The following is a 27142-nucleotide window of genomic DNA, read 5'->3' as shown; positions in this document are numbered from 1 at the left end:
GGAGTGGCCTAGAGGGGAGTAGAGTGACCTAGAGTGGAGTAGAGTGGCTTAGAGTGAAGTGACAGAGTGGAGTGGCATACAGTGGAATGGAGTGTCTTAGAGTGGAGTGGCTTAGAGGGTCCTAGAGTGGAGTAGTGTTGTAGAGTGGATTGGTATTTAGTGGAGTAGAGTGCTGCCATAGTGTGTCATGGAGAGGCGTAGAGTGGAGGGGTATAGAGTGGAGAAGAGTGCCAAAGAGTGTCATGTAGGGTTGTAGAGTGGAGGGGGAGAGAGTGGAGGGGGAGAGAGTGGAGGGGGAGAGAGTGTAGGGGGAGAGAGTGGAGGGGGAGAGAGTGGAGGGGCAGAGAGTGGAGGGGCAGAGAGTGGAGGGGCAGAGAGTGGAGGGGCAGAGAGTGGAGGGGCAGAGAGTGGAGGGGCAGAGAGTGGAGGGGCAGAGAGTGGAGGGGCAGAGAGTGGAGGAGTGGGGAAGGGCAGAGAGTGGGGAAGGGCAGAGAGTGGGGAAGGGCAGAGAGTGGGGAAGGGCAGAGAGTGGGGAGGGGCAGAGAGTGGGGAAGGGCAGAGAGTGGGGAAGGGCAGAGAGTGGGGAGGGGCAGAGAGTGGGGAGGGGCAGAGAGTGGGGAGGGGCAGAGAGTGGGGAGGGGCAGAGAGTGGGGAGGGGCAGAGAGTCGACTAGTGTGAAGTGGCATAGTGTAGACTATGCATGGTGTGGTAGTGCACCTCCATTACAGAAAACACATTTTGAATTGAAAGTACTAATACATTAGAGTTAAACTAATAAAACTATCCAGCGCAGCAATTATGATTTTATTTATTTTTTATTTATTTATTTATTTATGTTTTTTGTAAAGCGCCTGAATCACCCCAACCGTGGTATCTCTGCGCTGCAGCGGCCTTTTGGCTATCAAAACATGGGAATCAGAAGAGTGCAGTTTTTAACAACTTTCTGAAGGATGTGTTGTTGGTGCAGTGTTGAAGATGGATAGACAGTTAATTCCAATATAGTGGGGCTAGAAACGAGAATGATTTCCCCCCAACCTAGCCTGTTTATTACAAGGCCTAAGAAGAAGGTCTTTGGATCCTGATCGAAGGGTCCGTGAGGAGGTATATCGGACCAGTTTGTCAGCAATACACTTTAGTCCCAGATTGTTAAGGGCTTTGTAGACTATGCAGCAGATTTTAAATCTGATCCTTTTGCGAATAGGGAGCCAGTGCGGTTTGCGGAGAAGGGGAAGTGAAGCTGTTCTCGGGAGGGGGTGTTGGTCACTGGTCGTGCTGCCGTATTCTGGACCACTTGCAGTCTGTTTAAGGACAATTCCTTGGCTGAAAATCAGCAGCGCATTGTAGTAGTCCAGGCGACTAGTGAGCAGTGTTTGTATCAGAGTTTTCCGTGTGGACAGTGGAAGAAGGGGGAAGACTTTGCCCAGAAGACTTAGTGTGTGGAAACAGGCTTTGGTGGTAGAAGTGGCATGTTCCTCCAAGTTTAACTTCTGGTCAATATGAACCCCTAGGTTCTTTACCACTTGTTTTGGGGATGGGGCCGTACCCAGATCTCCTGGCCACCAGTTAGGGGACCACTTTATTACTGCTTCTTTAAATAACATGATTTCTGTCTTCTCTGTGTTTAACTGAAGGAAGTTGTTGCTCATCCAGTCCTATATGTTTTTCATTCTCTCTGAAAATGTAGCCTGAATGCTGGTGTTATTTTTATCAAAGGAAAGAAGCAGTTATGTGTCATCAGCATAGGAGATTGGTATGAACCCTGAGTTTTTTAGTAGGTTCGCGAGTGGAGTAACAAACGTTAAATAGGGTAGGACTCAGACACTAGCCCTAGGGGACTCCTTTGGTGACATTGGTGGTCTGTGATCTGTGATCTAAAAGGGCCTAAGTTGATGGTTAGAGTTCTCTCGGCCAGAAAATTAGTCAGCCATGTTAGTGCATTCCCCACGATACCTATTCCTCTGAGTCTCTCCAATAGGATCTGATAGGAGATGGTGTTGAATGCTGCAGACAGGTGAAGCAGGATAAGAATCACTGCCTGACCGTTGTCTGCCAGCATTGAGATGTTGTCAGTGACTGTCACCAGTACTGACTCCGTACTGTGTCTAAGCCGGAATCCTGACTGTGAGGGGTCTAGGCAGTTGGAAGATTCTATGAAGCTGGACAGATGTTTATTCATATGCTTCTCTAATAGTTTACATAGCAGGGGGAGCAGAGAGATTGGGCGGTAGTAGTGACAACATCCGGGGGGAGTTTGGCATTTTTTCCAATAGGCAAGATCTGAGCTGCTTTCCATTCTTTAGGGAACTCGCATTCCTTTAAGGAGCTGTTTAGAATGGAGCTGTTAGGGCCAGCAAGCTGATTGGCAAGCGTGGCCGAGATCTAGTCTTTTTTAGTAAGGATAAAGTTTCCTCAAGGGAAAGCATAGGAAATTCCTCTAATTTAAGTGTGCTGAGCGTGGTGGGGGGGGGGGTTCGATTTTGGTGTTAGATTGGGCACTTTTGTACGCTGTGATCTTATTGTAGATATTATCTATTTTTGAGGTGAGGTATCCTGCAATGTTGTCACATAAGGTCTGAGATGGTTCCTCTTCTGTGTTGCATGCTTTGGGGTTGGTGAATGATTTAAGGACCTCAAATAGTACTTTAGGGGAGTTCTCTGACTGATCAATTAGGTTTGCAATATATAGTTTACGGGCTCCTTTCAAGTTACTATGGTATTTGGTTAGGGCAGTTTTGAATATTTCTTTATCACAGGGGCGTCGCCAGTTGCATTCAAGTTTTTTGCACTGGCTTTTTTCTGTACGGAGGTTAGTGGTGTACCAAGGTGTTTGTGGGCGTTTTGAGACAGCACAAGATGTTTTTAGTGGTGTCAGCGTGTCTAATGTGGATTTCATGCTTGCATGAAAGGCTGTAAGATGTGTTTCTACTTTGTCAGACTCAGCAAATTATGGTGGGACGAAGGTATCTTGGAAGAGAGGGGGCGTCAATTTGTGCCACTGTCTGTTTCTTCTTATGGTATGTAATTTAGGGGCATGGTGTTCTTTAGGTCCCGAAATGCAGAATTCTATTTTGGGTCAGGCCAAGTGAGAAGGCAAGTTTTTCCACAGACTATATTTGGCAAGTTGGAGGGAATTAAATCGAACGTATGTCCTGCTATATGGGAAGGTTCTTTGTTGATTATGGTCAACTCAAGCATGGATAGCTCTGTCAGAGGGAGGAGGCGTCAGGGTCACTAGGATGTGTGGAAATTGTATCACCTAGTGTATGGATTTGTGTAAAATCATTAAAATATTTGTTTCCACCACACTTCAGAATTACAAAACAATGTGCTTCATCTGTGCTTTTCTAATTCCGATATATCCTCAAGTATTTGCATAGTTCAGTTACAGACATTTAAATTGTGTTGTGCATTAGAAAAATAATTTTCTTTGCCAGTACAAGGCAATATTGTCACATACATCCTCTCTCTTTGAACTCAGAGAAAGAAAAGTAAACACCAATCTCCCTTGGAAGACATGGCCTGACATTTGATCTGTTTTTAAACACACAACAAATTGGCGGAATGCATTCCCAGGGAAGCTTTCAGGATGCACACAAGGAGTCTTATCATCCAGACAGCTTCACTGTCTGATCGGCTTCAACCTAAAAAGGCATATTTTAGCTTCAGCCGGATTCTGTGCCTTGGTACATTTGAACATATGAAGTTATTTTTACGTAACGTCCTACAATACATAGAAAGTGCCCATAAAACAGAAGTAGACTGGCCTATGCTGAAACTGGAAGATTTCACACTGTATTAGTGCCTCTGAGAGACCAGCTGAGGCTAGTTGGAGTGAGGCACAGAGGTGTAAGACTGGTGTGAAAATGCCTGCTTAAAAAGTCCACTGCATTACACAGAAAAAGGGTTGTACTGGCAGTCCGGAAATGCACGGTTTGGCCCATCTACTTTGCCCATCACTTAGCCTGCTGCGCCATTGTTGATACACATTTTGGTCTTCAGCTATGCTTTCTCTCCCGCTACAATAACTCCCCTGTATATGCTTCATACTTTTTTATTCTCTTTCTGCTTTTGACCCAAAACTCCTGCTTGAGATTAATTTTATCAGTTTTCCCAACCTTCCTGCTTACCCTGCATCAGAATACAACTCATTGACCTTGCTCATCCCATATACAGATTTTATTCCTTATATTATTTCCTCCTCTCGCTGTCCTCTCCTTCGTGTTATGTGGATGTAAAACCTTGCATCACTCTTCATAAGATTTCTAGTGCAGCCCTTCACCATATAGAGCATTTCTCATAGGCTGCCCTTACTTTATCATGCCTCATATTTGGTAATTAAACCCCGCCATAATTCTCCGCCTCGCTGAACCCAAAAACCAGAAGACATATCATGTACATGTGACTGCTGGCATTGCCAATAGTGGAATTTAGCCGGGCCTGAGCAAATCAACATACAGGAGGAGCATGTCGACTGTGCGACTACAAATGAGAATCATGGCTACACCTTCTGTGCTGCTGCCCGGCCTTAGCAAACGAGAGAAGAATCCTTCTTAGGGATTATATCGGAGTGAAAAAGCAAGCACCTGCCTTGAGGCTTCAGCAATATGTTTCCAGCAAAAGGAACCCCGCACCCTGGCGCGCTCTGGAAGATTTATACAATCTATCAGGGATGCTCTCCGGTCCTGGACCGCGCGGAAGTATAGTCCAAAAACTGATCCTGGATTTATTTGAAACATAGGACTCCGAAAGAATGCAGACTTTGTCTTGAAGTAAAGAATTGAGTCTGGAGACCTTCAATGGTGCATCCACAACAGTCTGACTTAAATTGCTACAAAGTCGCAAAGCACAAGCTCTTTACAAGAGATCTAGAACCAAGGATAAGAACTAGCGGTGCCCGAGGGGAACTGAAAGGAAGAAAGACCAGGACAACCGATGAGCTAGACGGGTGACATTCTCCACCGGGGCTGATCATAGAGTTACGGCTAAAGTCGCAAAGCACAAGCACTTTACATGAGAACTGGGACTAACGTTAGACTATAAGGTGTTCAAGGAGAATGGAAAGGAAGGAAGATCTGGGAAACTGATGAGCCAGACAGGTGACACTCTCCACCGGGGCCGGTCGCAGAGCAACGCAAACATACAAATAAGCCTGAGCCACATGGTGGCACATTACACTTGCACTTTATCAGGATTTTTTAAGCTTTAAGAACAATGTTTTTTTGTTGTTGCTATTTTACTGTACTGAAATGGTTTGAATAAACTCATGCAAATAAATAAATAAATCTAAATCTACTTTACCATTAGTCTTCTTAACAAAGAACCTACCAAGCTGGACAACACCTTAGATGACACTTCAGCAACCATCCTTCGGCCACGGTCATTTATAGCTCTTCAGTTTACTGCTACTGTTATAATCACAGATGACCTAACTGAGCCAGTGAAGATACCAGCTCCAGACTCTATGCAAATATTAAGATTCCTTTTTTCAGTACGTTCTCCCCTTTAGGAGCTGTAATATTAAAATAATTGCCTTATCACATGGAACTTATTCTCGACACTGACTCCTGTCATCTAAGGACCACTATGGAAACCTTGGCATTAACGCAAAGGGTTCTATGACCTACCCATCAGGCAGGGCACACTCTTGATTTAATTTTTACTAATATGCCCAGCTTCACCTGTGTACCCCCTTTGCCTATGACCTGGACGGACCACTTTTTAGTGAAATTCAGCTTCCCTGGTCCTAATAAGCCTAGGATCTCTAAGTGTTCAGATTCAAGGCTCATACGGCCCTGGCATAAGGAGGCTTTTGAGGCCCACTTTAATCCTCTTAATGATACAATTAACAACATTGACCTAATGGCCAACCAGCTGGAAGAACGCGTCAAGATTGCACTGGACAAGGTAATTCCTGAAACTAGTGTTAAAGTAAAATCCATTGCCTCCCCATGGTTTACGGAGGAACTGAAAACAAAGAAAACAACTGCTAGTAGATCAGCAGAAAGGTTGTGGAGGAAAACAAGAACGATGGAACATCGTAAAAATTATAAACAGATGCATTCAATTTATCTTTAAAAAAAAAGGGAAGCTAAATCTAGCTATCTTACCCAAAGAATTAATAAAGCATCCCACTCCTCCAAAGAACTATTTAAAATATTAAATGAGTTCACTGCACCACAGGTGGAACAATCATCTTTCATCCCCACCTTGGAGTGGGTCAACGCGTTAGCTGCGCACTTTTATAACAAAATCAAGTCTATCTACTCCACGTTTACAAACACTGGACCCAACGTCACCTCAGTTGGTGAGGTTTCCTCCTGTAGCTCCCTGATTCCTTACCATACTGAGTGTCCTTTGCTTATGGAGTTTGAGCCTACCATGGCTGCCGAAGTGTTAGTTGCTCTGGGGAAAGTGAAATCGGGTTCTCCCACTGACTCACTGACCCCCCGCAAGTGCAATGATATATTCCCACTCTTGGCCTGCTCTCTCTCTAAAATCTATAACACCTCTTTCGAGCTTGCATCTATGCCCAGCAGCTGGAAGGTGGCTCAGGTAAAACCCATCCTTAAAAAGCCCACCAGCGACCCCACCATTGCCTCTAATTATAGGCCTATATCGTTACTGCCCTACTTTGGAAAGGTACAGGAACACCTAGTTAATAAACGTATCTCCAGTTTTTGTAGAACCCCATTCACTTTTAGACCCCTCGCAATCAGGCTTCCGCGCTGCCCATGGCACAGAAACGGCAGTAACGGAAGTGGTGGATAACATTCGTCTCACCCTGGACAGAGGTGATTCCGCATTTTTGATCTTATTAGATCTCTCAGCAGCCTTTGACACCATCTCTCACAGAATTCTTTATCAACGGCTATGGGAGATTGGTGTCAGAGGCAAGGCTCGGGCCTAGTTCAAGAGTTACCTTGCTGACCGGCATACTTATATTGGGGTAAAGTAAAAGTCCACATTTGTAAAGCGCACAATCACCCGTAAGGGTCTCTAGGCGCTGGGGGCCGTCGGGAAGATTAAGCGAGCTATTGCCCAGAGTCACATGGTGCTGGGCTAATCTGCCGCCGGAGCCGGGGATCGAACCGTGGTCCCCAGATTCCAGCGTCAGTAGCCCTGGCCGCGGCGCCACACCTCTTCCACAGGGTCAACTCCTTGGAATCTAGCAGGACTCCTCTCTGTCGGGGTACCTCAAGGGTCTATTCTGAGAACCATGTTATTTAACATTTATCTCACCCCTTTGGCCAGAATCATAAAATCCTATGGTTTTTCCACAGTATCCTATGCGGACAATACTCAGGTTCTTATTACCTGTAGTTTAGATGTTCTCGACAACCGCACCAGATTTAAGAGGTGTATGATTCAGATTAGCGAATGGATGACTGGAAATAAACTCCAACTTAGCTATAGCAAGACAGAAATTATGCTATTTGGCAAGGCAAAGACACAATGGTCACATGATTGGTGGCCTTCAGAACTAGGACCATGTCCTGAGCCCAAAGAAGCGGTTCGTGACTTGGGAATAATGCTTGAATGTGCCCTTCCTATGAAGGCTCAGGTTACCCAAGTATCAGGCATCTGTTATGGTATACTACGAAAATTCCGGAAGATTTTCAGATGGCTACCCATTGAGTCCAGAAAACCTCTGGTTCAAGGACTGGTCGTTAGCCGTCTGGATTACGGCAATGCAATGTATACCTCCATCAACGAGGGACTACTGACTAAGCTTCAAACCCTCCAAAACGCCGCCGCACGCTTGGTGCTAGGTATGCCCCCCAGGTCCCCTCTTTGCCCTGTCTTAGACAATTGCACTGGCTTCCAGTGCGACAAAGAAGCCAGTTTAAGATCCTTAGTCTCACACACAAACTTCTACATGGGACAGGACCTTCTTACCTTGCTGAGAAAGTGGTCAGGTACAAACCCTCCAGAACCTTAAGGTCTAGCACCAAGGCCCTTCTGGTACAGCCTAGGGCTAGAACATCGAGAATGGGATGTAGAGCTTTTTCCTACATAGCCCCCCAACTTTGGAACAAGCTACCTGTACATCTGCTGTCTCTTTCCAATCATCAGGCTTTTCATAAGGGCTTAAAAACCTGGCTCTTTCCCAATTAACTCTTCTCCAACCCCCCTCTACAATTGATTGCCGTTTGTTGCTAAGCGCCTTGAGACTTTTGTGAAATGTGCGCTATACAAGAAATTATGACTATGATTATGACTATCAGATTCCAGCACCTGTTCTATTATCTGCTATTCATCAACACGGGCAGAGGGTCAAATGTTTATTTCCACTTTTTAAAAACAGGTGCAGACAGGGATACATACTGAACAAATTTGCATGTTGGTCCTTGTGGGCAGAATCCAACTAAATAGTTGGTGCACATCACTCGTCTTGTATGTCTGTGTTTGCAAGAAGGACCTGTTCCAAAGAATAAAAAAATAAAAACATAAGATGAAGCAAAAGAAAGTACATTGATAAACGATAGTATAAATTCAGAGTAACGAATGGAAGATTGTAATAAAGCACTAAACATAAACAGAACACCTGGGACGCGAATACTTTTTACTTGCATGGTTATACAGCATATGCCACACCTGTAATTCCCTCTAGAACAGGGAGTTCAAAGGGAGGGCTATTAAGCATAATTTCAACATCAATCCAAGGCAAACATTCAAGCACTATATTAGATCCCCCATGTTATCAATCACTGGGTCTCGAAATAGTTGGAGAATTGAACGTTTTAATTATTATTTCTCCAATCTGTTTGACCACCACAATGCCAATGCCATTATTGTTCTTGAACGATATTTGAATTTATATCTGCAGACAACAGAGAAGGCATTATATATTATTTGAGCGGGGGAACTGAATGATCACCTTTGTACCCTGCCATCGACGAATGTTTGTGGGATGATTAATTCTTCAGAGGATGTTGTCCATCCATATTTTAAGCATAATTTATACGGCGAGGCTTTAAATAATGTTCTATTAAATTTCATTTTGCGTTTGCTAGTGACGTTTGAGCTTTATCAACTTATTCCTTACCCACATCTAGCACTATTAAATTCATTCTATCTAGCGAGAACCTAAGACCCCTTGCTTCTAATGTTTTAGTTTATACAAACCGAGTGAGTGACCATAACCCAAGAACAATGCATATTAAACTGGGAACTGGTCTGATTAAACATCCAGAGACTATAGTCAATCTTGAGGTGGTGAAGAGTAATGGCGTTACGAATAGATGGAGTGGAGTGAACCCAGAGTCACTACTGTTGCAATAAGTAAAAGACAATGGGGCATATGGATCAAGCGTTTTTTGTCGCAAACGCTGCGAATTGCAAAATAGCAGCGTTTGCGGAAAAAAAAAATCGCATCGCAAAATTAAGGAATCGCAAAATGTGCGATTCCTTAATTTTGCGCTACCATTTAAGGAATCGCAAAAAGCGATTCCTTAAATGATATGTAAGAAAGAAGAAAGTTTTGCGATTGTAGTTGGTGGTAATTTGCGAATTCTTTTACAAATGCCCTTTTTGCAATTTGTAAAGGTGGCATGTGACGCTCATACATCGCAATTAAGGAATTTTAAGAAATCGCAAAAAAATAGCGATTTTTTACATACATACCATTTTGCAATTCTTAAATAGCGATTCCTTAAAAATCGCTATTTGAGAATCGCAAAAGGGTATCTTGATACATCTGGCCCATTATGAGAAATGTTGATGTTTGCTTCGATGATACAGTCGATAACAGGGCTATCACGCATGCTTTTGATGTCATTTCTAGAGGAATTAAGAAAGCATTAACTGCTTCAAAATGTGCAAGGGGCAACAAGATGCATGGCTGGTTTGTTTCCGTGTGCTCGAGCACCCATAAAAAATAACTTTACAAGTGGCCTTAAGTAAGAAACAAATAAATATAAAAGAAGTGGAAATATGTGGATATAGGTATAAGACTACATGACTAAGAAAAAAGCCATAAAAGAAGAAGTTTGGACACTCATTGGGCAGCTAGTGAGACCAAAGATAATACAGCATTTTGAAAGTCAATCAATCTGCCATATTTCAGGGAATCTCGAGCCCTTGTAAATCGAAGCCCAGATTCCCTCACAGGAGTGGGTGGCCCATTTTGGAAACATCTATGCGCAATCACATGTTGACAGCACATTTATAGCAGATGAGGCTATTACTAATAGTCGGAGTGAAAAAACCCTTGGCTAGATGGTGTCCCATTAGACATTTCTAAGAAGAACCTAGATCCGTGGGGTCCCATAACAACAACTGTTTTGAGTGCTATAACTAGAAGTGGTAAGTTTGATACATGACACATTCAATACTTGTCTCAAATTATAACAAAAAAAGACAGAGCCCACCCAAACTGCTACCAACTGATTCCAATACCAGCTTTCTTACATAGGGTGGTTGGGATGATTTTGCTAGTAAGACTGGAAAGTTGGGTGGAGGATCAAGATATTTTATCTGAAGTACATTATTATTTACTTAAAGGGTTATGTACTGTCGAACAATGCTAATGGCAAAAAAGGGGGCTATTAATTTGGCATTTATGGATCTCTTGAGTGCTTTTGATCGCGACAGTCACTCAAAGTTGTGATATGTTATAGTGGCTATGAGGGTGTAAGAAGCAATAATGCAATTTCTCAGACAATTATATGCAGACATTACAGGGATAGTTTGCTCAAGAGTGAATGGGTAGTTTTTGAATTCTATAGAATTAGTAAAAGCATGGGGCAGGTTTGTGTCCTTGCCCAATTTCTTTTAAGTCTTCACAATGAGTAGCAATATAATAAGTAACCATTTAAATCTGCACAAATATAATAAGTTAGAATGGCTATTAGTAGGCCAAGATAAGCACATGCCACAGATTGGCTCACGCCCCATTCCGGTTTTGCTGTACACAAATGACTGGTTTTGATGGCGCACAGCAAATGGCTTAAAGAATGTATTGGATTCTTATATCATTTTATGAATAGACTGGATCTTAAAGCAAATCGTTTTCTATGACTTGTGGACCTGAAAGTGTTAATCATGTATTAAGTTTGCTTGTGTATTAGTTGTATGCTAATGGCATATATCTACAAAGTCATTCGTTTATATAACTAGGGTTGCAGCTTGATTCTCTGGATAACAGGATGCTTTTGCAGAATATCAATAAGCTGCAATGTGAAAAATCTATTGCAGCCATTTTAGATTTGAGACCAAGTTGGGAATGAAACCCCAAAGGGAGATGGGCAAAATCTACAGAACATATGTGCCTCAGTACCTACTTATGGAGCAGCTGTCTAGGAGTACACCAATGTATAGAATTTACAGAGGTATGAAAAGGTGAATCTACGAAAAATGTTGGCTGTACTGAAGAGGTTTGTGTTGACACCTTTCCAACTTAATTTGGTACACTTTTTGGTCTCTTTCATCAAGCAGTATGACTGGTCTATGGATCTTCCCAGGTGTCCCTGTAGAGGTCACTCTACTCAGAGCACTTTCCATATTATGTTTTTTTTGTAAATAATATAGTGCCCTGAGGGCTGGCTATGTTAAACCACTATTTGCAAAGTTAAATTTTGCGCAGTGTAGACCAGCTCTTATATTCCTACAGCCTAGCCTAGTCTAGTCTAGCATTCGTGTAAAGTGCATGGCTACCTAGAGGCATCAAAGTGCTAGAACAGACATCGCAGGTCGTCAGATAGCCACAGAGTTTGGAAGATTGGTAGCCAAACAGCAAAATGTTTAAGGCTTTACAGAAGGAGAGCTTGTGCTCCAGTTGGCGTAACTCTGAAGGTAGGGAATTCCAGAGTATTGGAGCAAGGAAGGCCATTGAATGGCCTCCCCATTAGGTTCTGCCGATTTTGAGGACATTCAACAGGTGTGCCGATGAGGATCTAAGGATTTTCCCTGGGCTATGCGGGATGGCAAAAGGTCTTAAAAGTACAGTTTTTATTTAATAAGTGCCCTATGTATAATTGCATATGGTCTTGAATTGCAATCGACACTCCGCTGGGAGCCAGTTATGTTCTGCCAGGGCCTTTTTGGGAGACAGGTGTCTCAGGATGTTCATAAAAAAAACCTAACAGCAGCATCTTGGACAACCTGTAACGTTTTGACCACATATTGGGGCATGCCAAGGTAAAGGACATTCTTTTATGCCAGACACGATAACACAAGGGCCTGAATGATTATGTTTCTGGCTGTGAATGGGAGAAAAAGGAGGCTCTTTCTCAGCAGTCTCAGAATGCCAAAGCAGCTAGCAGCACGTGTTTTTGCTTGATGGTCCATCATGAGGCAGGAATCCAGACGCATCCTGATGCTCTTTATCGTGTTTTTTGGGCTAATGAGCCTGCTCAGACAGTCTAGCTAAGGAGTGGGGGACATTGCAGTGAAAATTGTTGCTGAACGGGGCGGGGCCAAGACGCAGACCAAGATGGCCGCGCGGCATTGAAGCTCCGTCAGCCCTACGCAGCTGGGAATCGCACTTGGGCCTCTCCGGCCGGATCCTGGACTCACGGCGCCCCGTAGATAGCTGTGGGAATACTGCCGGCACCTCATTGCGGTGAGTGCAAGAACTGATGGACCTTTCTCCTCTACCTCCCAGACCCGATATTGCAGTCACCACGTGCTCCCCCCCCCCTTTCCCGGTGCAATAGGGGCATGCGTGAGTTGCCATCGACGCTCCCGGAGGCCTCGAGGAGACAGGGTCCTTGGGCGAGCCAGGTAGGCAGCCATCCAGGTGCGCTTGTTGGGTTTGCTGGGAGCTGGACGTGGCATTCTTGGGAGGCGCACTTCAAATAACCAGTCACACCGTCTCCGTTGACTGCCTCCGTCAGCGGTCCCCGCAGCCCACCACAGAGTACTCTGCATAATAGCTGTGAAGCTGTTCCTTGCTTCCATTTCTTGCAACTGGGCAACGATCATACAGAGTGCACCTTGCGGCCCGGGCGGCAAATTGGCAGGAACTGAAATGTAGACCTGGGGGCATTAAATCCACAAGCCTTTCAGTATAAAGCCTACACTGGAGCGTCTGGCACTTTGGTGACTTCGGCCACCCTAACGTGGGGTATCTGTGAACAGTGTGACTCGGGTGCATCTACACTCAAGCTACTACTTCCAGCCCCGCTAATACCACATACTAGAACTGGCTACATAGCCACTGAGCTCGGTTCTTCCCATAGAGATTAGAGGTGATGCATACGTGGCTGCACTTTTCAGGGCTGATGCATTGATTTGCACCTGGCTATTGTGTTAGGTTGGATGACAACACACTGCGCTATCTTGCCTTCTGCCTCCCGCTGCTTACCCGACAAAACGACCTTGTTGCAACAAACTTTGCAATCCAGCAGTACTACCTGACTGTGACGGATGGTCTACTGTTACTGGCTGTGAATCTCCTTCGCTGCATACATGCAAGACGGCATGGGAAATAAACACCCCAAGCAGAGGGTTTTAACGTTTAGCAAACCAGTGGAAAGGGCACAGGACTCAAGTAGCACTATGGCAGAGAGGGGTAAAGAGACTTCCACCACAACAGATTCTGCAGCCACCCAAGCTTCCTTACTGTCAGAGTTGAGAGCTGGTTTTAAGTCACTAGATAGTAGGTTTGACACGTTGGACAAACGTCTTGATTCAATGGGTGCTAAACTTGACACACATGACCGACGGCTTGACACTGTGGAAGGCAGAGTCTCTTTTTTTTTCATTTCAAAAGATTTTATTAAGAAATTTTAAGATGCAGTACAGAGAGTATCGCAGAGGTTTTGCCGTTGTTCTTGGCGCTTTGTGGTTACAATAGGCTTACTTTGCATATGCTATGTTGGAGGTGTTCTGTTACGACCTCAGTGGATAGAAGAGGGGAAAGAGAGAGAAAAGAGAAGAAGGGAAAAGGAAGGGGGGGGTTCCTCAGCAGCTTAATGTCTGCAGTCAGCCGTGCTTGTGCTCCTGGGCTGTAGGTGGGACCTGTTTGGTCGTGCGCCTATGGGGTTTTGTGTGACTCTAGGTGTGCGTCTAAGGCTGCCCACATCCCATTCTTTGCTGTGTGGTTGGGCGAAAACCTCCCTGTGATGTTGTCGGCTCCTCTAAGGAAGCTTGCACAGTTGACCCAGCTTCTGAATGTGGCCTTGGCTGTATTCTTCCAGTTAGTTAGGATGGTTTTAACTGCCCCTGTTAGTAGCAGGTCTACCAGGTCTCTGTCTTCCCTGCTTCCTAGGTCTGGTGCCATGAATGTTGTTGCTAGTCCTATAAACCCTGGTTGTATGTTCCTGCCTATTACTGTGTTTATGAGGTCCCTCACTTTGTCCCAGAATGTTTTCACTTTGGGGCAATCGAAGATGAGGTGTTGTAAGTCCACTTTTGTTCTGTGGCAGTTCCAGCATGTATCGGCTTCCCTGATGCCCATATCTGCTAGTCTAGCTGGGGTCCAGAAGGCCCTGTGCAGGAGCCAGAATTTGGTCTGTGCCAGCTGCGGTGTTATCTTGTATTTTGCGGCTGAACCCCATAGAGTCTTCTTCTCGTCTTCACTAAGGTGTCTGTTATACAGTGTTTCCCAGGATCCCATTGTTTTGGCGTTTAGGTTAGACGTTTTAGGGCGGAGAAGTTTGTATATGTGCGATGTCTGGTGTCCAATCTTGTTGAGGTTGTTCATGTGTTGTATGATGGCGGGCGTTGCTTGCGTGAGGTTCGCCTTCATTATGGCTGTCTTAATTTTAAGGAACGTGTATAGGTCTATGTCTGGGAGGTCGTGTGCCTGTTTGAGGGTGTGGAATGTAAGTGGGGTGTTGTTCTTTTCTAGTTGTGAGGGGTGTGTAATCCCTTTCCTGCTCCAGCCCAAGTCACTCAGCGTTCGCCCTCTGTATTGTATCCTGGTGTTAAGCCAGATGAAGGCAGGGTCTCTGATCTTGAAGATGGTGCGGCCCAATCCACTAAACGATTAGAACACATGGAGAAAATTCTAAAAGATGTAGCAATAAAGAATGAAGATTTAGAAGCTCGCAGTTGCTGCAACAATCTTCGCATTCTTGGGGTCCCAGAGTCAACAAAAACAGGGAGGATAGATCTTTTCGTGGAAACAATGCTCATGGGCATATTTGGGAAAGTAGTCTCCATGACCGATATACCCCTCCTTCCGACCTTCTCTGAGCAGAGCAACATTGTTACGCAAAGACAGGGAGAGAAAGAGTTAATCCCTTCCACTGCCTCTCTCGTACAGGGAGAAGCCCCGCCCAGGGTGTACAAGAGCCAATGGGATGAAGAAGAGGCAGGACCAATGACATATGAAGGAATCTCGAAAGAACAGCGAGGCGTTGTTGAACCAGAGGAGTGGAGAACGCCGCAGTGCCACGAGCAAGAGGACAGCGTTAGGGAGCAGCACCCAACTGACCGAGGACAACGAGAGGACCCAAGCCCAGACGCCGACCCTGAAGACGCCCTGGAACCGGGAGGAACGGAGACCTGGTCCGAAGAGTGGTGGACACCCCCGGAGGAAGCGAACGAGCTGCCGCAACTCCAGAGAGATGTGGCTACCGCGGTACGTGGTCTGGGAGGGGGGGAGGGAGTAATTGTGGTCTAACGGGCTAAATGTGGGCACTGTAAATATTCCTCGTAGGATACTGATTATCCCCGTTACTTGCACCCCTACACCAGCCCAAGTGGTGTTGTCTCGAGCACTGCCTATCACTCCTTGTTCTCTTGCGCATTCCTCGTCTTTCCCTTGAGGAACGGAAGGTTTCTTTACCTTCTCCTCGTATTTTCGAGCTTCCTATTTTGTCTTCTTCAAACTCTCACGCCCACTGCTGACTACTCTTCTGCACAGCACAAAGGGTGTATCTTGAAACCAGTGAAGGGTTCTCAGCAGATTCATGAGAACAGGGAAACTCACTGCCTTCTCTCCTTTTCTGTTTCAATTCCGAGGCTACCTGGGGCAAGTCCAACCACCTCAAGAGTAAACTACCCGCCAGAAGGAAGCGCACAAAGACTACAGGAGAGAAGAATCTTAGATACCTTTTTTAAAATTTGATTCACAAAGAGTTGGCTTTGAATAAAATCCAGTCACAATTGATCCCATACTTCGGCCCCCTCGCTTTTCCTTTCGCCCATCCCTTTCACACCCCGGTTTGTGGTTGAGCGCGCTCACCGTTCACTGGGCCCTCGCCCCAACCTGGGTTGTCCGCCGAGGCCCATCATTGCGCGCCTAATGAACTTTCGGGATCGAGACACTGCTCTACGCCTGGCCAGAGAGCGAGGAGAACTTACCTGGCAGGGCTCCACAATTGCACTCTACCCTGACTTCACGGTTATGGTTCAAGAGGCGCGTCGCAAATACTCAGGCGTTAAAACCACTCTACAAAACCTGGGCCTCCGGTACGGCATGCTATACCCAGCTCAATTACGAGTTGACATCAATGGGCGACCCCGAATTTTTGACACACCTACCGAAGCCCATACTTCGGCCTCCTTGCTTTTCCTTTCGCCCAACCCTCGAAACGTGGTGTCAGAAGTGGGATCAGAAAGGATGGAGGCCACAATACAGAAAATGGTGGAAGGACAGGAGAAGTTAAGTCAGGTCAAGGAAAGATTCTTGGCCGCATCCGAAGAAGACCGAGAAAAACTCCACAAATCCACGTCTGGGCAAAGCCAAAATCAGGAGGCCATCTTCAATAGACTTGCTGATATGTTGGGTCAACCAAGAAGCCAAACCACACTACCTTCAGTGGACCTCCAAAAGTATGTGAGCGGGGAGGACCCAGACTTTTTTTTGTGCAAATTTTGAAAGAAAGGCCAGAGCAGCAGACGGCCACCGACAAGTGGGGTCAGTACTTGGGACCATTGTTGACAGGCGACCTACAGGCCGCTTATCAGGCTGCTGATCCCCTAGGCCTTACCACTTATGATGATGTGAAGAAAATGATGTAGGAAAGGTTGGGGATAGACGATGAGACTTACAGAATACGTCTCTGACAGGTGAAAGAAGACCCCAGGAGACCCCAGAACCCTTTCTTTTCATATTCGGGATCTAGCTGACCGGTGGCTGAAACCACCGACCGCCACCAAGGAGGATATCATGGAGAAGATATACTTAGAACAATTTCTATCCTCTCTCCACCCACCGATACAACAATGGGTACGACAACATACAGGACTAACCTTTGACAGGGCGGTCGAAATTGCTGGAGTATACAATTGCGCCCAAGAGATCCAAAGGAGGACGAGATGACCATTACTGGAAGAATCCTAGTGGAGGACCGTCTAAAGTGACGAAGCCAACGGCTCCTCAAAGACAGGACACAGTCACACTGTTACCTGGTCCCTTGCCCTCTCCCCCTCGGCCCTCTACTCCACCCGGTCCCTAATATTTTTCCTGCGGAGGTTTTGGGCACATAGCCAGGCTAGGTCCCCAAACGGAAGAGCCCATGGAAATCGGGCTCACCCGTTCCTACTATTATAATCCAGCAGGAAAAATCCCCCCTACTATCACACTATGAGAGTCAATGGAGAGAAACGACAAGCCTTGATGGATACGGGATGCTTGCAGAGCATGATACAACCCTCTGTAATCCCAGGAGGAGTTACACAAACCACTGGGACAGTAAATATACAGTATGTACACGGGGACAATAAACAGTATCCCACCACCGATATACAGATCCAACACGGTCCAGCGTATGCTCCAGTTCCCCCAAGGGTAGGGTTGATACCCAGTCTTCCTGAGCCTCTAGTCCTAGGGTCGGACTACCCTTATTTTTCTAAGGTGGTACCAGAAACAAACACCGACCAGGAAAATTGGCGTCTTATGCCCCCTCGAGAGAAACCGCAAAAAAGTAGAAACCAAAAGAAAAGAGAGAAAAGGGACTGGGCCAGAGTCGCGCTGGCCCAGAACAAGGCGGAAGCCATGTGGAAATATAACCGAGGTGTCTGTTGCACAACGAGAGGACACTATCCTGAGGGAAGCCTGGAACAAGGTCACAGACTATGATGACCCAAATCAAGTAGGTCCCCAGTTCATTGTACGGAAAGGGTTGTTATACAGGAAGGGAGGAAAGAATCAACCCCTGCAATTACTAGTCCCATTATCCTATAGAGAAAAAGTGATGTTTCTTGCACACAGTCATCTCCTAGGGCGGCACTTCGGGGAAGAAAAAACAGAGAAAGAGATCCTGAAACACTTCTTTTGGCCAGGAATCTACCAACAGATCCGTACATTTTGTAAGGAATGTTCTGTTTGTCAAAAGAACAGTAGACACACCTCCTGCAGAGTCCCCCTGCGTCCCCTACCCATCATTAGCGAGCCTTTTTCTCGTGTGGGGATGGACATAATAGGACCTCTACTTCCCTCTCAAAGTGGTTGTAGGTTTGTGTTGGTATTAGTTGATTATGCCAATCAATTCCCCGAGGCAGTGGCCTTACGTCATCCAAATGCCTTACACATAGCGAAAGCCATGATACACATCTTTTCTAGAGTAGGCTTTCCCGGGGAGATTATAACCGATCAAGGGACCCCTTTTATCTTCAAGCTCATGAAGCAAGTCTATACACAGTTGAGAATCAAGCAGATTCGTACAGCAGCCTATCATCCCCAAACAGACGAGTTAGTAGAGAGGTACAACGCTACCCTCAAAACCACTCTAAAAATGCTGCTAGAGTTAGAGACCCGTCGTTGGGAGGACATGTTGCCTTTGGCTCTTTTTGCGATATGGTGCGAGCCTCAAAGAAGCACAAGGTATTCCCCGTTCAAGCTATTATATGACCGACCCCCACGCACCCTACTAGACATGGCAAGGGAGGAAATAACCGAAGGGACTAAACCCCTACATGAATATGTATTAAGCCTAAAAACCCACCTACAAGAAATTTGTAGAATCTGTGAGATGCACCTAGAACAGGCGCAGGAAGCCCAGAAGCATCACTATGATAAAAACACCAGAGAAAGGACGCTGAGGGTAGGTGATTATGCTTTGCTCATGATGCCTTCCTCAGATCACAAACTCCTAGGGCAGTGGCAGGACCCTTAACGAGTTATAGAGACAGTCACTCCTGTGACCTATCGCCTGGAAATGAACCCCACCAAAAAGGGAATCAATACCCAAATCTTTCACATAAACCTATTAAAGAAATGGGAAGGAGAGGTACCCAATTTAGTGAGTTTAGCCAGGGACCCCCCTTCCTATTCGTGAAGCCTAGACCCCGACGGGACAGAAGACCAGAAAAATTATCTCCTTAGCCGATTATGGCCTTTTCAGGGGGTATTCTCTGCACTTCTTGGACACACCACTTTAATTGAACATGTCATTAATACCTTTCCAGGAAAGAGTGAAATTACGTCCCTATCGCCTTCTAGAATCCCGCAGAAAGGCTGTTGAGAAGGAGGTCCAACAGATGCTTCAAATGGGAGTGATAGAACCATCAACTAGTGAGTGGAATTCGCCCATTGTCTTAGTGCCAAAACCAGATGGGTCCATTCGCTTTTGTATTGATTTCAGAGAGGTAAACAAAATATCACAATTCGATTCCTAACTGTTACCACGGGTCGATGAAATGATTGAAAGGCTTGGTAAAGCACAGTATATTAGCACGCTGGATTTAAGCAAAGGTTACTGGCAGGTACCTCTACGAAAACAGGACAGGGAGAAGACTGCTTTCTCAACCCATGGGGGTCTGTATCAATTTACCGTCTTACCCTTCGGGATACATGGGGCTCCCGCCACTTTTCAGAGGTTAATGAACACAGTTTTGCAACCTTGTGCTGACTACTCCGCAGCCTATATTGACGATATCGTCATTTATAGCGAGTCATGGGAACAACATCTTGACCATCTAGCTGCCGTTGTACAAACTCTGAAAAACAGCGGGTTAACCATCAACCCAGCCAAAAGTAAGCTAGCAGCCAGGTCAGTGAAATACCTAGGGTATTTCCTTGGGGAGGGCCTCCTTAAACCCCAAAGCGAAAAGGTAACAGCCATCGCCAATATACCCTTTCCCCAAACGAAGAAGGAACTACGGGCATTTCTCGGTCTCTTAGGTTATTATAGGAGGTTCATCCCCGATTTCTCACAAAAAGCAGCCCCATTGACTGACCTCCTGCAAAAGAATGTCTATACCGAAAAATAATTATGCTCTCCCTCCAACCAGCATCTAGTGGCTTTCCAGACCTTGAAAACAGCCATAATTTCCAAGCCTGTACTGATGAGTCCGGATTACAGTAAGCCGTTTATTTTACAAACCGGTGCATCGGACCAAGGATTGGGTGCTGTCCTGTCCAACCGACACCCAAAACCAGGAAAGACCAATATTGTACATCAGCAGAAAGCTATTTCCCAGGGAAACGAAATATGCTGTCATTGAGAAGGAAGCTTTAGCGATAAAATGGGCCATAGAGACCCTCCGTTACTATATGGAAGGGAGAGAATTCATTCTGAATACGGATCACGCCCCCTTAGAGTGGCTCTCTCGCAACAAAGGTCACAATGACAGAATTATGAGGTGGTTTTTGGCCCTGCACCCTTTTCGGTTTACCACTCTTCATCGAAAAGGGAAGGCACACTCCAATGCTGATTATTTATCTAGGTACCCCCTTGAATCTTTTCTTGCGGGCAAGAAGGTTAGGGAAGGGGGATGTGAGGAGGTCGCCTCCATGACCGATATGCCCCTCCTTCCGACCGTCTCTGAGCAGAGCAACATTGTTACGCAAAGACAGGGAGAGAAAGAGTTAATCTCTTCCACTGCCTCTCTCGTACAGGGAGAAGCCCTGCCCAGTGTGTACAAGAGCCAATGGGATGAAGAAGAGGCGGGACCAATGACATATGAAGGAATCCCAGAAGAACAGCGAGGCGTTGTTGAACCGGAGGAGTGGAGAACGCCTCAGCGCCACGAGGAAGAGGACAGCATTACGGAGCAGTACCCAACGGACCGAGGACAACGAGAGGACCCAAGCCCAGACGCTGACCCTGAAGACGCCCTGGAACCAGGAAGAGCGGAGACCTGGTCCGCAGAGTGGTGGACCCCCCAGAGGACGCTAACGAGGTGCCGCAACTCCGGAGAGTTGTGGCTACCGTGGTACGCGATACGGGAGGGCGGTGGGAGTAATTCTGGTCTAACGGGCTAAATGTGGGCACTGTAAATATTCCTCGTAGGACACCGATTATCCCCGTTACTTGCACCCCTGCACCTGCCCAAGTCGTGTGGTCTCGAGCACTACCAATCACTTCTTGTTCTCTTGCGCATTCCTCGTCTTTCCCTTGAGGAACGGAAGGTTTTCTTACCTTCTCCTCGTATTTTTGAGCTTCCCATTTTGTTTTCTACAAACCCTCACGCCCACTGCCGATTAATCTTCTGTACAGCACAAAGGGTGTATCTTTTCAGCAGGTTTATGAGAACAGGCAAACTTACCGCCTTCTCTCCTTCTCTGTTTCAATTCCGAGGCCACCTAGGGGAAGTCCAACCACCTCAAGAGTAAACTATCCGCCAGAAGGAAGCGCACGAAGACTACAGGAGAGAAGAATCTTATATACCTTTTTTTAAAATGTGATTCACAAAGAGTTGGCTTTGAATAAAATCCAGTCACAATTGATCCCATACTTCGGCCCCCTCGCTTTTCCTTTCGCCCATCCCTTTCACACCCCGGTTTGTGGTTGAGCGCGCTCACCGTTCACAGGGCCCTCGCCCAACCTGGGTTGTCCGCCGAGGCCCATCATTGCGCGCATAATGAACTTTCGGGATCGAGACACTGCTCTACGCCTGGCCAGAGAGCGAGGAGAACTTACCTGGCAGGGCTCCACAATTGCACTCTACCCTGACTTCACGGTTATGGTTCAAGAGGCGCGTCGCAAATACTCAGGCGTTAAAACCACTCTACAAAACCTGGGCCTCCGGTACGGCATGCCATACCCAGCTCAATTACGAGTTGACATCAATGGGCGACCCCGAATTTTTGACACACCTACCGAAGCCCATACTTCGGCCTCCTTGCTTTTCCTTTCGCCCAACCCTCGAAACGTGGTGTCAGAAGTGGGATCAGAAAGGATGGAGGCCACAATACAGAAAATGGTGGAAGGACAGGAGAAGTTAAGTCAGGTCAAGGAAAGATTCTTGGCCGCATCCGAAGAAGACCGAGAAAAACTCCACAAATCCACGTCTGGGCAAAGCCAAAATCAGGAGGCCATCTTCAATAGACTTGCTGATATGTTGGGTCAACCAAGAAGCCAAACCACACTACCTTCAGTGGACCTCCAAAAGTATGTGAGCGGGGAGGACCCAGACTTTTTTTGTGCAAATTTTGAAAGAAAGGCCAGAGCAGCAGACGGGCCACCGACAAGTGGGGTCAGTACTTGGGACCATTGTTGACAGGCGACCTACAGGCCGCTTATCAGGCTGCTGATCCCCTAGGCCTTACCACTTATGATGATGTGAAGAAAATGATGTAGGAAAGGTTAGGGATAGACTATGAGACTTACAGAATACGTCTCCGACAGGTGAAAGAAGATCCCAGGAGACCCCAGAACCCTTTCTTTTCATATTCGGGATCTAGCTGACCGGTGGCTGAAACCACCGACCGCCACCGAGGAGGATATCATGGAGAAGATTTACTTAGAACAATTTCTATCCTCTCTCCACCCACCGATACAACAATGGGTACAACAACATACAGGACTAACCTTTGACATGGCGGTCGAAATTGCTGGAGTATACAATCGCGCCCAAGAGATCCAAAGGAGGACGAGATGACCATTACTGGAAGAATCCTAGTGGAGGACCGTCTAAAGTGACGAAGCCAACGGCTCCTCAAAGACAGGACACAGTCACACTGTTACCTGGTCCTTTGCCCTCTCCCCCTCGGCCCTCTCCTCCACCCGGTCCCTAATATTTTCCCTGCGGAGGTTTTGGGCACATAGCCAGGCTAGGTCCCCAAAAAGAAGAGCCCATGGAAATCGGGCTCACCCGTTCCTACTATTATAATCCAGCAGGAAAAATCTCCCCTACTATCACACTATGAGAGTCAATGGAGAGAAACGACAAGCCTTGATGGATGCGGGATGCTTGCAGAGCGTGATACAACCCTCTGTAATCCCAGGAGGAGTTACACAAACCACGGGACAATAAATATACAGTATGTACACGGGGACAATAAACAGTATCCCACCACCGATATACAGATCCAACATGGTCCAGCGTATGCTCCAGTTCCCCCAAGGGTAGGGTTGATACCCAGTCTACCTGAGCCTCTAGTCCTAGGGTCGGACTACCCTTATCTTTCTAAGGTGGTACCAGAAACAACCACCGACCAGGAAAATTGGCGTCTTATGCCCCCTCGATAACAACCGCAAAAAACTAGAAACCAAAAGAAAAGAGAGAAAAGGGACTGGGCCAGAGTCGCGCTGGCCCAGAACAAGGAGGAAGCCATGTGGAAATATAACCGAGGTGTCTTTGTTGCACAACGAGAGGACACTATCCTGAGGGAAGCCTGGAACAAGGTCACAGACTATGATGACCCAAATCAAGTAGGTCCCCAGTTCATTGTACGGAAAGGGTTGTTATACAGGAAGGGAGGAAAGAATCAACCCCTGCAATTACTATTCCCATTATCCTATAGAGAAAAAGTGATGTTTCTTGCACACAGTCATCTCCTAGGGTGGCACTTAGGGGAAGAAAAAACAGAGAAAGAGATCCTAGACACTTCTTTTGGCCAGAAATCTGCCAACAGATCCGTAGATTTTGTAAGGAATGTTCTGTTTGTCAAAAGAACAGTAGACACACCTCCTGCAGAGTCCCCCTGCGTCCCCTACCCATCATTAGCGAGCCTTTTTCTCATGTGGGGATGGACATAATAGGACCTCTACTTCCCTCTCAAAGTGGTTGTAGGTTTGTGTTGGTATTAGTTGATTATGCCAATCGATTCCCCGAGGCAGTGGCCTTACGTCATCCAAATGCCTTACACATAGCGAAAGCCATGATACACATCTTTTCTAGAGTAGGCATTCCCCGGGAGATTATAACCGATCAAGGGACCCCTTTTATCTTCAAGCTCATGAAGCAAGTCTATACACAGTTGAGAATCAAGCAGATTCGTACAGCAGCCTATCATCCCCAAACAGACGAATTAGTAGAGAGGTACAACGCTACCCTCAAAACCACTCTAAAAAAGCTGCTAGAGTTAGAGACCCGTCGTTGGGAGGACATGTTGCCTTTGGCTCTTTTTGCGATATGGTGCGAGCCTCAAAGAAGCACAAGGTATTCCCCGTTCAAGCTATTATATGACCGACCCCCACGCACCCTACTAGACATGGCAAGGGAGGAAATAACCGAAGGGACTAAACCCCTATATGAATATGTATTAAGCCTAAAAACCGACCTACAAGAAATTCGTAGAATCTGTGAGATGCACCTAGAACAGGCACAGGAAGCCCAGAAGCATCACTATGATAAAAACACCAGAGAAAGGACGCTGAGGGTAGGTGATTATGCTTTGCTCATGATGCCTTCCTCAGATCACAAACTCCTAGGGCAGTGGCAGGACCCTTAACGAGTTATAGAGACAGTCACTCCTGTGACCTATCGCCTGGAAATGAACCCCACCAAAAAGGGAATCAATACCCAAATCTTTCACATAAACCTATTAAAGAAATGGGAAGGAGAGGTACCCAATTTAGTGAGTTTAGCCAGGGACCCCCCTTCCTATTCGTGAAGCCTAGACCCCGACGGGACAGAAGACCAGAAAAATGATCTCCTTGGCCGATTATGGCCTTTTCAGGGGGTATTCTCTGCACTTCCTGGACACACAACTTTAATTGAACATGTCATTAATACCTTGCCAGGAAAGAGAGTGAAATTACGTCCCTATCGCCTTCTAGAATCCCGCAGAAAGGCTGTTGAGAAGGAGGTCCAACAGATGCTTCAAATGGGAGTGATAGAACCATCAACTAGTGAGTGGAATTCGCCCATTGTCTTAGTGCCAAAACCAGATGGGTCCATTCGCTTCTGTATTGATTTCAGAGAGGTAAACAAAATATCACAATTCAACTCCTAACTGTTACCACGGGTCGATGAAATGATTGAAAGGCTTGGTAAAGCACAGTATATTAGCACGATGGATTTAAGCAAAGGTTACTGGCAGGTACCTCTACGAAAACAGGACAGGGAGAAGACTGCTTTCTCAACCCCTGGGGGTCTGTATCAATTAACCGTCTTACCCTTCGGGATACATGGGGCTCCCGCCACTTTTCAGAGGTTAATGAACACAGTTTTGCAACCTTGTGCTGACTCCTCCGCAGCCTATATTGACGATATCGTCATTTATAGCGAGTCATGGGAACAACATCTTGACCATCTCGCTGCCGTTGTACAAACTCTGAAAAACAGCGGGTTAACCATCAACCCAGCCAAAAGTAAGCTAGCAGCCAGGTCAGTGAAATACCTAGGGTATCTCCTTGGGGAGGGCCTCATTAAACCCCAAAGCAAAAAGGTAACAGCCATCGCCAATATACCCTTTCCCCAAACGAAGAAGGAACTACAGGCATTTCTCGGTCTCTTAGGTTATTATAGGAGGTTCATCCCTGATTTCTCACAAAAAGCAGCCCCATTGACAGACCTCCTGCAAAAGAATGTCAATACCGAAAAATAATTATGCTCTCCCTCCAACCAGCATCTAGTGGCTTTCCAGACCTTGAAAACAGCCATAATTTCCAAGCCTGTACTGATGAGTCCAGATTACAGTAAGCCGTTTATTTTACAAACCGGTGCATCGGACCAAGGATTGGGTGCTGTCCTGTCCCAAACCGACACCCAAAACCAGGAAAGACCAATATTGTACATCAGCAGAAAGCTATTTCCCAGGGAAACGAAATATGCTGTCATTGAGAAGGAAGCTTTAGCAATAAAATGGGCCATAGAGACCCTCCGTTACTATATGGAAGGGAGAGAATTCATTCTGAATACGGATCACGCCCCCTTAGAGTGGCTCTCTCGCAACAAAGGTCACAATGACAGAATTATGAGGTGGTTTTTGGCCCTGCACCCTTTTCGGTTTACCACTCTTCATCGAAAAGGGAAGGAACACTCCAATGCTGATTATTTATCTAGGTACCCCCTTGAATCTTTTCTTGCGGGCAAGAAAGTTAGGGAAGGGGGATGTGAGGAGGTCGCCTCCATGACCAATATGCCCCTCCTTCCGACCGTCTCTGAGCAGAGCAACATTGTTACGCAAAGACAGGGAGAGAAAGAGTTAATCTCTTCCACCGCCTCTCTCGTACAGGGAGAAGCCCTGCCCAGTGTGTACAAGAGCCAATGGGATGAAGAAGAGGCGGGACCAATGACATATGAAGGAATCCCAGAAGAACAGTGAGGCGTTGTTGAACCGGAGGAGTGGAGAACGCCTCAGCGCCACGAGGAAGAGGACAGCATAGGGAGCAGTACCCAACGGACAGAGGACAACGAGAGGACCCAAGCCCAGACACTGACCCTGAAGACGCCCTGGAACCAGGAAGAGCGGAGACCTGGTCCGCAGAGTGGTGGACCCCCCGGAGGACGCTAACGAGCTGCCGCAACTCCGGAGAGTTGTGGCTACCGCGGTACGTGATACGGGAGGGGGGTGGGAGTAATTCTGGTCTAACGGGCTAAATGTGGGCACTGTAAATATTCCTCGTAGGACACCGATTATCCCAGTTACTTGCACCCCTGCACCTGCCCAAGTCGTGTTGTCTCGAGCACTACCAATCACTTCTTGTTCTCTTGCGCATTCCTCGTCTTTCCCTTGAGGAACGTAAGGTTTTCTTACCTTCTCCTCGTATTTTTGAGCTTCCCGTTTTGTTTTCTACAAACCCTCACGCCCACTGCCGATTAATCTTCTGTACCGCTCAAAGGGTGTATCTTTTCAGCAGATTTATGAGAACAGGCAAACTTACCGCCTTCTCTCCTTCTCTGTTTCAATTCCGAGGCTACCTAGGGGAAGTCCAACCACCTCAAGAGTAAACTATCCGCCAGAAGGAAGCGCACGAAGACTACAGGAGAGAAGAATCTTAGATACCTTTTTTTTTAATTTGATTCACAAAGAGTTGGCTTTGAATAAAATCCAGTCACAATTGATCCCATACTTCGGCCTCCTCGCTTTTCCTTTCGCCCATCCCTTTCACACCCCGGTTTGTGGTTGAGCACG

At 46.4% G+C, this 27142-nt stretch overlaps 1 protein-coding gene across 2 annotated transcripts in view; it reads right to left on the bottom strand.

Moving 5' to 3' along the window:
* The window catches only part of CPSF4L (cleavage and polyadenylation specific factor 4 like), a 228903-nt gene that overhangs the window by 132476 nt on the left and 69285 nt on the right, over nt 1–27142 (bottom strand). For both annotated transcript variants that reach the window (XM_078650780.1, XM_078650782.1), the window contains exon 5: nt 8326–8419. In XM_078650780.1, coding sequence (XP_078506906.1) covers nt 8326–8419 — 94 coding nt within the window. The remainder of the gene's footprint in view (nt 1–8325; nt 8420–27142) is intronic.

The sequence above is a fragment of the Lissotriton helveticus genome, chromosome 7, assembly GCF_964261635.1.
Source record: "Lissotriton helveticus chromosome 7, aLisHel1.1, whole genome shotgun sequence".
Taxonomy (NCBI): domain Eukaryota; kingdom Metazoa; phylum Chordata; class Amphibia; order Caudata; family Salamandridae; genus Lissotriton; species Lissotriton helveticus.
The sequence above is the reverse complement of the archived record's forward strand: the minus strand, read 5'-3'. Positions and strand labels throughout refer to the sequence as shown.